The 14,139-nt window shown below is 40.1% G+C and overlaps 1 protein-coding gene across 4 annotated transcripts in view; it reads right to left on the reverse strand.

Annotated features, from left to right (window-relative positions):
* The window catches only part of LOC105496130 (casein kinase 2 alpha 1), a 64,393-nt gene that overhangs the window by 23,580 nt on the left and 26,674 nt on the right, over positions 1–14,139 (reverse strand). For 2 of the 4 annotated variants that reach the window (XM_011766249.2, XM_011766250.3), the window contains one exon: positions 2,384–2,593. The exons of the other annotated variants lie outside the window; for them this stretch is intronic. In XM_011766249.2, the coding sequence (XP_011764551.1) occupies positions 2,384–2,484 (101 nt within the window). In that variant the 5' untranslated portion in view covers positions 2,485–2,593. The remainder of the gene's footprint in view (positions 1–2,383; positions 2,594–14,139) is intronic. 4 annotated transcript variants of the gene reach the window in all.

Here is a 14,139-nt window from a genome sequence, read left to right on the forward strand (position 1 = left end):
AATTGTTCTTTCAAATCCCAAACTGTTTACATCTTTATTGGCACATGACATGGAGCTAGCTTGTATTAAGGTTTGTTCTGAATATGTTTGTCTCCAACAAGAGACAGCTTTCCCCAAGAGAATAATTTTTATATATTCTTGTCCCTTAGGGCTTGGTCCAGTGTTGGCACTTAGCAGGAACTCAAAACATTTTGCAAGACTGTTTCAATCTAGCTAACTTTGGCAGCAGCTGATTTTTAACAGGCCTCTTTGAAGGTAAATGGCTTTCAAATGTATAGGCTTAATCTATTTGCCCTCCAGGGCAAGCTCTGGGGATAGTACATGTGTAGTCAAGTTCACAGAGCACACTATAGATTGTAAACTATAGTCAGTGGTCCCCTCTTCTACTTACACCCATATTCTGTGACCAATAAGCAACATGAGAGGTAATAATCAGAGGTAGAATAAGGGAAATGCCAACATTTTCCTCCTGCCCCTGCCTGCTTTCAATGTAGAGGGCTTTGCTCTGAAGAATGACAAACACAGTTCCATTAAGGCATAAATTCTATCTACTCCTGCTGGAGCTACTAAGTATCCAATATGAACCAAATCAACCATATCAACCATTCATTTTCCTCAAGTAGCTAAAAAGAAAGTGAATGAAAAGACAAAAGGTACTAAAAACAATGGACAACATTATAATCACGGCAGGTCTAGGGGAAGAAAGCTCCTACTTCTTTCTGTCTGAGTTCTCTTCCTATGGGAGGGTATACAAAACAAATGCGAGCAAACGAACAGTACCATGTCAAAAGCCCAAAAGGGCTCTTTAGTGCCATTTAGGCAGAACCAAGTGCAAAGCACTCAATTTGAAGATAGCAGTTGAAATTCCTATAGTAAACAGTGTTACCTAGAGTCCAAAGCCTGTGACATAAACGGAAAACTGTTAGATTATCAGTAGTAACAACATTTATTGGTAGTAAACCACACTGGCACTTAATGGTGTCTTTACAGCATACAGTGTCTCTGTATTCAGAAGCAATGTATTTACTGTTAAGAATCATGGCATACTCAAGTTAGCTGGGTGGGGCGGCAGATGCCTGTAATCCCAGCTACTCCGGAGGCTGAGGTGGGAGAATCGCGTGAACCCAGGAGGCGGAGGTCGCAGTGAGCTGAGATCACGCCACTGCACTGCAGCCAGGGCGACAGAGCAAGACTCATCTCCACACACACACACACACACAAAAATCATGACATACTCAAGATTAAAAATACACCCTATGACAATTTAGGAAAGCATCCACTAACCACTTATAGGTTATGGAAATCACATGCAGTCAGATATAAAATACAGCATACAAGAGCTGCAGCTTTGGTTTTCAAATTGCTTTCTTTTGCACTTGAATATCAAAATGCTTTTATCACACAAGTATGATCTGACCAATTAAATGTCTACCACACTGGGACAGGAAATGCAAACATCCAAATGAGTCTGTACAGAGAATTAGGAGGGCAAACACAGCTGCTCAGGCAGATTACAACTGTTCAAGATAGAATTTGGGCTGAATTCCATGTTAAGACATGCCTAGTCTCAGGATAAGGGCAAATGTTTAAGAATTTAATTCTGCTTCTCATCAGAAAGAAGTTACCTTTTTGGAGAACTGTTTCATCCTCCTGTATCAACATGAAACAACATTCTCTACCTCAAAATACTTTAAGATTTTGGTGTTTTCAAAGTCTCTCAAGTATCGACTCTCACTGATCTGCAATGCCCTTAGCTTGATAAGCAAGCTGATAGGTAACTTTTTGTTGCCAGGTGCCTGTATAGAATACTGTCATGAGTTATTTAATGACATTCTGAGAAATGTGTTAAACATGAGAGTGTTTACACAAACCTACATGGTATGGCATACTACATACCCAGGGTATAGCCTATGGCTCCTAGGATACAAATGTGTACCGTAATAAACAGGCAATTGTAACACAATGGTATTTGTGTATCTAAACATAGAAAAGGTAATGAATGCATTGTTGATGTTACAATGACATCATTAGGCCACAGAAATTTTTCAGCTCTCTTATAATCTTATGGTACTGTCCTACATGTGGTCTGTCATTAATTCAAACGTTGTTATGTGGTGCATGACTGCATATAAATCAGAGAAAAGGATAAGAAACTAAAATGATTTTTAAATGGCAAGCCCATTTAAAAATTCACTTGCCAAAGCAACTCTGCTTCTTCACTGCAAAACCAAATTTTCAGCTCAAAAGAAGAAAACACAAATTGGGCTTTGATCTTGAGGTATACACATACAGAGTCATGGAGGTTTTCTGACAAAAACTACTCAACAGATCCACAAGATTCAGCCCTTTGAGTGAGTATAATGAAGTCAACAAAAACAATTACCCCCATTCCACCACATGTGACTCGTAATCCCAGTATTCTCGAGGTCTGTGTGTATTAACATCTGTGTAAACTCTGGCCCTGCTTGGCACGGGTCCCGACATGTCAGACAGGTTGGCGGACAAAGCTGGACTTGATGTTTGGAGATCTGGCAGTCACTGTGTTCAGAGGCAGCTGGGGGTAAGACCTTGTTTCAGACCTGTTTTCTTCAAACTGCAGAAACAAAATGCACAAAGTCCAAGGAATCATTTGCAGAAGGTATATGGGAAGGAAATAATCTTACAAATAATAACGGCTTGAAATATACCTCTGGCTCTCCTACTTATAGCCAATAAATACAGCTCAACTGTGTCAACCAGTGCTTCCTATGAGAAGAAAAATACCAAGAAATACAGTAAACTGATATTTGCTTTAATCATATTTTGCCAAGTATCCTGTTACGTATGCATGCAAAATTTGAATAATTTTTGTAAGACAGCCTGGAAGAGAAAAATGGCATTGAGGATAGATACATCAGCATTACCACTATTTATATATTCTACAAAAGGTATTGGAAAGAAAAGTACTTTCCTTTCAGCAGCTTTCTGTAACTTAAGTAGGGGAGCTAAAAGGTTCTAGAATGGCGGCAAAGCTGAGAGTACAACTTGTCAGTCTGACTCATATTTGATGAAACCAGGAAGAGAATAAAGACTTGTTCTCATATGTCAAAGTTCCATGTCATCTTATAGCAATCCAAATCTTTTGGGGGAACCTTATGGTAATAATCAGTAGAAACTTGATCACCATTTGAAAGACACACTTGATTTCATTAAATTTAAAAACAGAAATCAGTAATGTTCTCTTTATATTTAATACAGGAGCTTAAAAACTGGCATAAAACAGTAATACAGACTAGCTGAACTATGCAAAATTTGACACTGGTGGAAAATAAGTAAAATGTTAGAAATATGCTATCAAATCAGGTTCCTTTCCAATGATGTCTTCCCTATCTCCTACAGCATTTGCTGATTCCCCTCATTATGCACTTAGATGAAATTGTATTGAGTTTCCAAATGTGATAACTGAGAAGGATACAACACTTATGCAGTTTCCTGACTGAGACAGCATAACTTCAATTTGTATGTGTGTATGTATGTATGTATTTTAAGACAGGGTCTTATTCCACTGCCCAGGCTGGAGTGCAGTGGTGTGATCATGGCTCACTGAAGCCTCAACTTCCTGGGCTTGGGTGATTCTTCCACCTCAGCCTCCCAGGTAGCTGGGACTACAGGCATGTGCCACCACCCTCAGCTAATTTTTTGTATTTTCAGTAGAGATCGTGTTTCAACATGTTGTGCAGGCTGGTCTTGAACTCCTAGGCTCAAGCAATCCTCCCACTTCAGCCTCCCAAAGTGCTGAGATCACAGGTGTGAGCCACCGCACTCAGCCATAACTTCAATTCAGAAAAAGAGGAAGTGTCTATTTAAAAACAGGAAAGAGGTACTTACTCCTAAAACATGTCCATATCATAAAAGACAAATGGAGGCTAAAGAGACACTGCATAAATGCAATACTCTATTCTAGACTGTATTCCATACTGCAGCAGGTGGAAGTGGGGACGCTATAAAAAACAATATTGACAGAACTGGAATTCAGAGGGTATTAAATTATTGTATCAATGTAAATTTGTGAAGTTGGTACATAATCACAGCAGTTAAGATAATATATCTATTCTTCTTTTTTGAGACGGAGTTTCCCTCTTGTTGCTCACGCTGGAGTACAATGCCGTGATCTCAGCTCACTGCAACCTCTGCCGCCTTCCGGGTTCATGCGATTCTCCTGCCTCAGCCTCCCCAGTAGCTGGGATTACAGGCATGCGTCACCACGCCCGGCTAATTTTGTATTTTTAGTAGAGACAGGGTTTCTCCATGTTGGTTAGGCTGGTCTCAAACTCCCGACCTCAGGTGATCCACCCGCCTCGGCCTCTCAAAGTGCTAAGATTATAGACGTGAGCCACCGCGCGCAGCTCAAGAATATGTCTATTCTTTTTTTTTTTTTTTGAGACGGAGTCCCGCTCAGTCACCCAGGCTGGAGTGCAGTGGCCGGATCTCAGCTTACTGCAAGTTCCACCTCCCGGGTTTACGCCATTCTCCTGCCTCAGCCTCCCAAGTAGCTGGGACTACAGGTGCCCGCCACCTCGCCCAGCTAGTTTTTTTTGTATTTTTTAGTAGAGACGGGGTTTCACCGTGTTAGCCAGGATGGTCTCAATCTCCTGACCTCGTGATCCGCCTGTCTTGGCCTCCCAAAGTGCTGGGATTACAGGCTTCAGCCACCGCGCCCGGCAAGAATATGTCTATTCTTAAGAAATTTTCCTGAATTAGAAGTAAACAGCCATGATGCATATAATCTACCCTAAAATGATTTAGAAAAAAAGTGTGCCCACACGTCTACATGTGTATATATAGAGCACACATGACCGCACACACACAAATGATAAAACAAGTTGGGTAAAATATTACAATAGGTAAATTTGCGTAAAGGGAATAGAGATGCCCTTTGTACGATTTCTATTTACTTTTTGTTGAAACTTTTTTGTTTGAAACAAGGTGTCACTCTGTAGACCAGGCTAGAGTACAGTGGTCTGATCAACAGCTCACCGCAGCCTTGACCTCCCAGGCTCAAGCAATCCTCCCACCTCCGCCTCCCAAGTAGTTGGGACCAGAGGCGTGGGTTACCACACCTGGGTAATTAAAAAAAATTTTTTTTCTGTAAAGATGGGGTCTCCCTATGTTGCTCAGGCTGGTCTCAAACTCCTGGGTTCAAGTGATGCTTCCACGCAGCCTCCCAAAGTGCTGTGATTATAGGAGTGAGGCACTGTGCCCAGCTTGTTGAAACACTTTTTAAAATTGTGGTAAAACATACATAACATAAACTTTATGGCCAGGCACAGTGGCTCACTATGGGAGGCTGAAGAGGGTAGATCGTTTGAACCTAGGAGTTCACACCCAGTCTGGGCAACATGGCAAAACCCCGTCTCTACTGAAAATACAAAAAATCAGCCAGGTGTGGTGGTGTGTGCCTGCAGTCCCAGCTACTTGGGAGGCTGAGGTGGGAGAATCACCGGAGCCCAGGAAGTTGAGGCTACAGTGAACTGTGATTGTACTACTGCACTGCAGCCTGGGTGACAGGAGACAGACCCCAACTAAAAAAAAATAAAAACTACTATTTTATCTATATTTAAACATAAAGTTCAGTTGCATTAAGTATATTCACATTCTTGTGCAATTATCACCAGATCATCCATTTCTACAAATTTTTACTATCCCAAATTAAAACTACGTATCCACTAATTTTCCCTCCCTCTAACTCTTCGCAACCACTATTCTATTTTCTGTCTGAGTTGGCTATTCTAGGAATCTCATACAAGTGGAATCAGACATTTGTCTTTTGTTTTATTTAATTTAGCATAATGTCTTCAAGGTTGATCCATGTTGTAGCATGTGTTAGAATTCCAATCCTTTTAAAGGCTGAATGATATTGCACTGTATATATATGTATATATGTATATATTTGTCTTATGTATACACACACACACACACACACACATACTACATTTTGCTTATCCATTTATCTGCTGATGGACACTTGTTGCTTCCACAGCTTGGCTATTGTAAATAATGCTGCTATGGACATAGGTGTACAAACATCTGTCTGAGACCTTGCTTTCAAATCTTTTAGGTATATATCCAGAAGTGGAATTGCTGAACCATGTAGTAATTCTATGTTTAATTTTTTGAGGAACCAGCATATTGTTGCAACAAGCTGGGCACCGTGGCTCACTCCTATAGAGCAACTGTATCATTTTACACTCCCACGAACAGGGCAAAAGCTACAACTTCTCTATAGCCTTACTAACATTTGTTATTTTCTGTTTTTTGCTTGTTTTTATAGAGACAGGGGTCTTGCTTATGCCCAGGCTGGTCTTGAACTCCTGGCCCTCAAGGGATCCTTGCACCTCGGCCTCCCAAAGTGCTCTCAAAACAGGCTGTGCCTGGCCTATTTCTGGTTTTTCTTCTTCTTCTTTTTTTTTTCCCCCCCAGTAACAGCCCTCCTAATGAGTATGAAGTCGTATCTCATTGACTGTGATTTTAATTTGCATTTCCCTAATGATTAATGATGTTGAGCATCTTTTCACATGCTTATTGGCCATTTGTATATTTGCTCTGGAGAAAAGTCTATTCAAAGCCATTGTCCATTTTTTGATTGAGTTGTTTGTTGACGATGCATTTGTTATCTATACTATTTCTTTGCTGCTTACAAACTGCTCATCTTTCCAAAGCTGTATTTAAGCTGTAACTTAGCTACCATACCCAGAGAGAAGCCAGAAGACATACCTCATTATGCTCATGGTGTCAGCAGCTAAAGGCTTTCAGAAGAATAGCAAGAGACTGGGATGGAGATTAATTCTGTATTCCTTAACCATGACAAACACAATTAATGATACTCCACTCCAAATACATGAGATCAAAAGATTCACATGCTGACTTATGAATTCTTCCACCCAAAAAACTCCTGTAACTTGCCTCTGTTCAACTCAAACCTCCTGAGGTTCCATAAATGTACTAAATGACCAGAAAACAACAGTCATTCAAGTACCAGAAGTCTTTAAAATTATTTCTATTTCTTTGGTTTTATAAAACCTGGGTGACATTAATCTATCTTCACTTAGTATCAGTTAAAAGTGTAACCACACACACACACAAACACATCAAACATGCAAAAAAACAGATGTTTTCTTATATTTTTTCTTCTTCCCAAAGAAACAAGGTCACCTATGTTGCAGGATTGGATGACTTTCTGTGACTACTATGCCTGCACTGACAGCAATGAAAGATACTAGGAAAACAGTAAATAAAGCTGTGGGTGTGAATATGGCCAAAATAGTATAAACAACAGCATGAACCCAACAGAAATACTATCCCCAGAAATTTATGACTTTTAATATACTAAACTTTTAAATTCTCAGCCTCTCCTCTGACTGAAACAGTATCTTTCTCTTTAGTCTCTACATACCTTTACACTTCACTCTTTTTTTTTTTTTTTTTTTTTTTGAGACGGAGTCTCGCTGTGTCTCCCAGGTTGGAGTGCAGTGGCGCGATCTTGGCTCACTGCAAGCTCCGCCTCCCGGGTTCACGCCATTCTCCTGCCTCAGCCTCTGAGTAGCTGGGACTACAGGCGCCCGCCACCGCGCCCGGCTAATTTTTTGTATTTTTAGTAGAGACGGGGTTTCACCGTGTTCGCCAGGATGGTCTTGATCTCCTGACCTCGTGATCCGCCCGTCTCGGCCTCCCAAAAGTGCTGGGATTACAGGCTTGAGCCACCGCGCCCGGCCTACACTTCACTCTTCCGGTTAACATTTTATACTTGTAAGACAGCCTTCATCAGAGGATCTAAAACCCCTCTTCCTATAGCTTAAAAAGTGATCTCTCTGTTGGGCTTTTTCCCAGCTTTGGTTCATCACTTATAAAACTTAACTGTGCTTGCAGACTGAAGGGAAAATGAAGTGAGATGATCTTCCAGAAAGGGCTTAGAAACACCAAATGCAAGTAAATTTGTATGAAGTAATTACTATCCCCTAGTTCCTTAGTGAAAGCTAATAAGCAGAAACCTATCTTTACAGGCTGGAATCTTCATTCTTTAAAATACAAAAATTATAGTAGCTGTGGTTAACTCCCAGCTCCTGAGTTAACCCCTGAGGGCTAACTCACAAGGAGACATGACATTAAAAAATGAGTCCTAATTTCTCCCTGGAAATCATCTGACATATGGAGAATAGCCAACTCCTATTACTAGTCCATGTACATTCTTATCACCCAGTCGTCTTCTGCTGTCTCAAGGCCCTGGCATCCTCTGTGAGGAGTAGAAAAAGACTAATTACCAACGAAACTCTTGAGATTCTCGAGTACTTGTGTGAATGACCCTTGAAGCTTTGGGGATCATCAACTGGGACCTAATTTATGAACTAGTAGACCTGATTCTCCACTGGGAAGACAACAAGGTAACTGTTTTTGCAGTACCCCTAAAGAGGTGCTTCACCTTACTGTCATACATACCAAATAATCTGCTTATAGTAAGAAAGGTATTCACATGAATTTCAAATGGCTGGCCTTCATTAATTATATGGCAAAATAAAACAGAGGGTTCTTCAACTATGACTCTGTAACTTCAGATAGATAAAAGGGTACTAAGGGATTGGGGTTAAGGGATGGTGATAAAAAGGGGATGTGGAGCCCAGTGTGGTGGCTCATGCCTATAATCCCAGCACTTTGGGAGGATCACTTGAGCCCAGGAGTCTGAGACCACCCTGGGCAACATAGCGAGACCTCCTCTCTACCAATAACATAAAAATGAGCTGGGTGTAGTGGAGTACAGCTGTGGTCCCAGGTACTCGGTAGGCTGAGGTGAGAGGATCACTTGAGCCTGGGAGGTCAAGGTTGCAGTAAGCCATGATCTCGCCACTGCACTCCAATGTGGGTGACAGAGAAAGATCCTGTCTCAAAAACAAACAAACAACAACAAAAAAAACAAGAGGGGATGTGAAAACACAGAAAAGATAGGTCAAAGATAAATATTATCATTATTATTTTTTTGAGACAGGAGATAGGGTCTTGCTCTGTCACCCAGGCTGGAGTGCAGTGGTGCAATCTCAGCTCACTGAAACCTCCACCTGACCTCCTGGGCTTCAGCAATCCTCGCACCTCAGCCTCCCGAGTAGTTGGGACTATAGCAGTAGGCCATCAGGCCCAGCTAATATTCGTATTTTTTGTAGAGACGAGGTTTCATCATGATGCCCAGGCTGGTCTCAAACTCCTGGACTCAAGTGATCCACCAGCCTTGGCCTCCCAAAAGTGCTGAGATTACAGGTGTGAGCCACCGTGCCCAACCAAGATAAACATTATCTTATTTAGAAATAGTATTTCACTTATACCTCTGCAAATGCATATGTATATTCACATGTAGCCCAACAGGAAGAAAACACACAGCCTACATTTCTCAATTTTTGGTTTGATTCTTCCCTACATTCCTTATTTTGTCTACCCCTTAAATATATAACCATCTACTATGAAAAAGTACTGTCCTAGGCCTTAGGAATATAAGTGAACAAGGCAGAACAGGGGTGAGACAAGTATGCCATTAAAGATTTTACCTATGGATGCAATTTATAGATTCAATGTCATCCCCATCAAGCCACCAATGACTTTCTTCACAGAACTGGAAAAAACTACTTTAAAGTTCATATGGAACCAAAAAAAAGCCCGTATTGACAAGACAATGCTAAGCCAAAAGAACAAAGCTGGAGGCATCACGCTACCTGACTGCAAGCTATACTACAAAGCTACAGTAACCGAAACAGCATGGTACTGGTACCAAAACAGAGATATAGACCAATGGAACAGAAGAGAGCCCTCAGAAATCATACCACACATCTACAACCATCTGATCTTTGACAAACCTGACAAAAACAAGAAATGGGGAAAGGATTCCCTATTTAATAAATGGTGTTGGGAAAACTGGCTAGCCATATGTAGAAAGCTGAAATTGGATCCCTTCCTTACACCTTATACAAAAATTAATTCAAGATGGATTAAAGACTTAAATGTCAGACCTAAAACCATACAAATCCCAGAAGAAAACCTAGGCAATACCATTCAGGACATACGCACGGGCTTCAGGACATACGCACAGGCAAGGACTTCATGTCTAAAACACCAAAACCAATGGCAACAAAAGCCAAAATTGACAAATGGGATCTAATTAAACTAAAGAGCTTCTGCACAGCAAAAGAAACTACCATCAGAGTGAACGGGAAACCTACAGAATGGGAGAATATTTTTGCAACCTACCATCTGACAAAGTGCTAATATCCAGAATCTACAAAGAACCTAAACAAATTTACAAGAAAAAAATCAAACAACCCCATCAAAAAGTGGGCAAAGGACATGAACAGACACTTCTCAAAAGAAGACATTTATGCAGCCAACAGATACATGAAAAACTGCTCATCATCACTGGCCATCAGAGAAATGCAAATCAAAACCACAATGAGATACCATCTCACACAAGTTACAATGGTGATTATTAAAAAGTCAGGAAACAACAGGTGCTGGAGAGGATGTGGAGAAATAGGAACACTTTTACACTGTTGGTGGGACTGTAAACTAGTTCAACCACTGTGGAAGACAATGTGGTGATTCCTCAAGGATCTAGAACTAGAAATACCATTTGACCCAGCCATCCCATTACTGGGTATATACCCAAAGGATTGTAAATCATGCTGCTATAAAGACACATGCACACTTATGTTTACTGTGGCACTATTCACAATAGCAAAGACTTGGAACCAACCCAAATGCCCATCAATGACAGACTAGATTAAGAAAATGTGGCACATATACACCATGGAATACTATGCAGCCATAAAAAAGAATGAGTTCATGTCCTTTGTAGGGACATGGATGAAGCTGGAAACCATCATTCTCAGCAAACTATCGCAAGGACAGAAAACCAAACACCGCATGCTCTCACTCATAGGTGGGAATTGAACAATGAGATCACTTGGACACAGGAAGGGGAACATCACACACCAGGGCCTGTTGTAGGATAGGGGGTGGGGGGAGGGATAGCATTTGGAGATATGCCTAATGTAAATGACGAGTTAATGGGTGCAGCACACCAACATGGCACATGCATACATATGTAACAAACCTGTACATTGTGCACATGTACCGTAGAACTTAAAGTATAATAATAAAAAAATTAAAAAATAGATTTTACCTATGGACTAAGGGTAATAGAAATTCGTTGAAAAGTTTTAAGCAGAAAAGTGACCCATACATATTGTTTTTAAAATTTTTACTCTGGCTGAGTGGGGGAACAGGACTTAGGGAGACAGAAGGCTGTTACAGTAGCACATGTGAGAAATGATGACCTAAGGTGGTGGCAGTGGAGATCAGTGGACTAATATGAGAAACAAAATTTATGGTGTAAAATCAATAGCTCTGAGTCAACTGGAAAATGTTGTATTAAGTGGGAGGTGACTCTTGGATTTCTTGCTTGACAGATTGTTGGTGCCATTCACGGAGATAAAAGAGTGCACAAGATAGGTTTTGGACTTAAGGTTAAAATGGCTTTGAATCATTCAAACGAAGATTCTGAATAGGCAGTTAGATATTACAAGCCTGGAGCTAAAACAGTTTCTCAGCTTTAAGTATCTAATTCTCCCAACCACTCTATGAGGCAAGCATTAGTTTCTCTAATCTACAAATAAGAAGAGCCTAAGTTCAGTAGCTTGACCAAGAATATCCAATACAGTTACAGTTGGTATTCAAAGACAGTGAGTTGCCTCCAAGTTTTCTCACTCCTACAGAACATAATCACTTTCTACTGCACATTCACATACACACCAGTCTTCACATCTTAATTTCTCAATTGGACCCTAAGTTCTACAAAGTTAAGAACCATGTTTAATTTACCTTTTTAATTTACAGTACCTAGCCTAAGGCTTTGCATTTTGTAGCACATTCAGTAAACACTATTTGGTGATCAAATTAATCTTGGCTTATTTTTTAAAAATGAAATGAAAATCAAGTTGCATCCAAAGTATAGGGTGTTCCTAAATACTTCAGGTAATTTGGTACACAACTAGGAGAACTGGAAAACCAAGTCAAAGGTTCTTGACTAATTGTTCCCTTCCCTCGCTCTTTCCCAGTACTACAGCTTCTATTAAATAACAGGACTACAACTAGGATTTGTCTTTTTCCCCTCGATAATTCAAATTAAGAGGATATTGAAGAAACTTGATTTTAGCAATTTTTATAGCAGCTTATTTGGAAAATGGAAAAAGTGCCTGAGTCCCAGATATTTGGAAGATCGATTCTCCTCTCCACTGTTCATAATACTAGTATATCTTAAGGCAATCTAACAGAAAATGCACTGCCTTTCTTATTAAGTTCCATTTTAAATTGTCTTACTTAGTGCTTACTGTTCCCATGTAATTGCATAAAAGGAGGTATAACTTTAGTGGCTAACTATTTCAGACCACTACATCTACCTTAACGCCGTCAGAATGACTTTGAAGACATGGCTAAGTCGTGTATGCTCAATGTTTAGCCTAACAGAAGCCAATTAATCAGTTATGAGAAAAGCACCACGTCAATGAATTTTTCCCTACTGAAGTCAGACCACATCAAAGCCAACTGCACGGGTCTGCATGACTTATTCTTTAATAAAGTATAAGTAAATAAAAAGAAAATGTCATTAAACCATAAGGAAAAATTGTCTATTGCCAAAATAATAAGTTTACTGATATACACTGAATACAGCAAATTAATTTCAATAAAAACTCCTCTTGCCCTTAGCTAGCCCCTCCTTTTAATCTCTTATGTTCAGTTGTTATTTTTCAATCTGGCAACTAAAAAGAAAACTAGAGGCTTAGTAACAGTCCAATACCAGAAAATTATTAGCAGTCATTTCTGCTAATGTATTTTTATTGATGAATTTCCTAGTATTAGAAATGGAAAAGATCATTCTAGAACTTTAAGTCAATTTTTGAACTGTAATACAATTAGTTCTTTTTAACCCTAATGTTTACCAGTCTCCATCTTAAAAGGAAAAAAAAAAAAATCTCTCTCTCATCCCTAAATGAACCATAGCAAATGAACAAGATCTCATCATCATCCAGACAGGACAAAGATTTCTATAGTAAAGAATGAGGGGCCGGGCGCTGTGGCTCAAGCCTGTAATCCCAGCACTTTGGGAGGCCGAGACGGGCGGATCACGAGGTCAGGAGATCGAGACCATCCTGGCGAACACGGTGAAACCCCGTCTCTACTAAAAAAATACAAAAAACTAGCCGGGCGAGGTGGCGGGCGCCTGTAGTCCCAGCTACACAGGAGGCTGAGGCAGGAGAATGGCGTAAACCCGGGAGGCGGAGCTTGCAGTGAGCTGAGATCCGGCCACTGCGCTCCAGCCCCGGCGACAGAGTGAGACTCCGTCTCAAAAAAAAAAAAAAAAAAAAAAAAAGAATGAGGAATGTGCTTAGATTGCACTGACTGCATGATTTAGGACTGCTTGTTTAGAGGAAAAGCAGCTATACAGGAAAACACCTTTTATGCACTGCTGCAGAGAATGAACTCTTATTCTAAGCAATCAGGCAACATAAACTGGTAAGAGATAAACAAGACTTGTGAAACTCAGGAAGAGCTTAAATATGTATACTTTTCTACCTTGCTATAGAAGCAAAGAGAAAAATTCAGTCAAACTTGTCCATTCCCTTTACAAAAGTGGCACTGATGAGAAAGTCAAATGAATAAAAAAAAAGCACAAGTAGCTAATGTTACCTGAATTACTTATTTCAAACGTCCACACTTACCCTTAATTTCTCTCTTCCTTTCAAATCAAGAGCAGAATGCTCATGTAGTAAGCATTTACTGAATGTTTACTATATACCAGGAAATGTGTGCCTGACTGCCAGGAAGGCATCCTTTCTCTCGGCCCTGGAGAATAAAGAGAAAGTATCTCTGCCCTCAGACAAAGAAAACAGACCATTACAATCTCAAGTGATCAGTGCTTGAAAGAATTAACTCATGGTTGTCTACAGACATTGAAAGGTATTTAAACCATCACCAACCCATCATTCATGCAACCGATATTTATGGAGTATCTAAAATGGGGAAAAACTGTAAGAAAAAAAAAAAACTATGCTTAAAGTATACATAGGA

The sequence above is a fragment of the Macaca nemestrina genome, chromosome 15, assembly GCF_043159975.1.
Source record: "Macaca nemestrina isolate mMacNem1 chromosome 15, mMacNem.hap1, whole genome shotgun sequence".
NCBI classification, from domain to species: domain Eukaryota; kingdom Metazoa; phylum Chordata; class Mammalia; order Primates; family Cercopithecidae; genus Macaca; species Macaca nemestrina.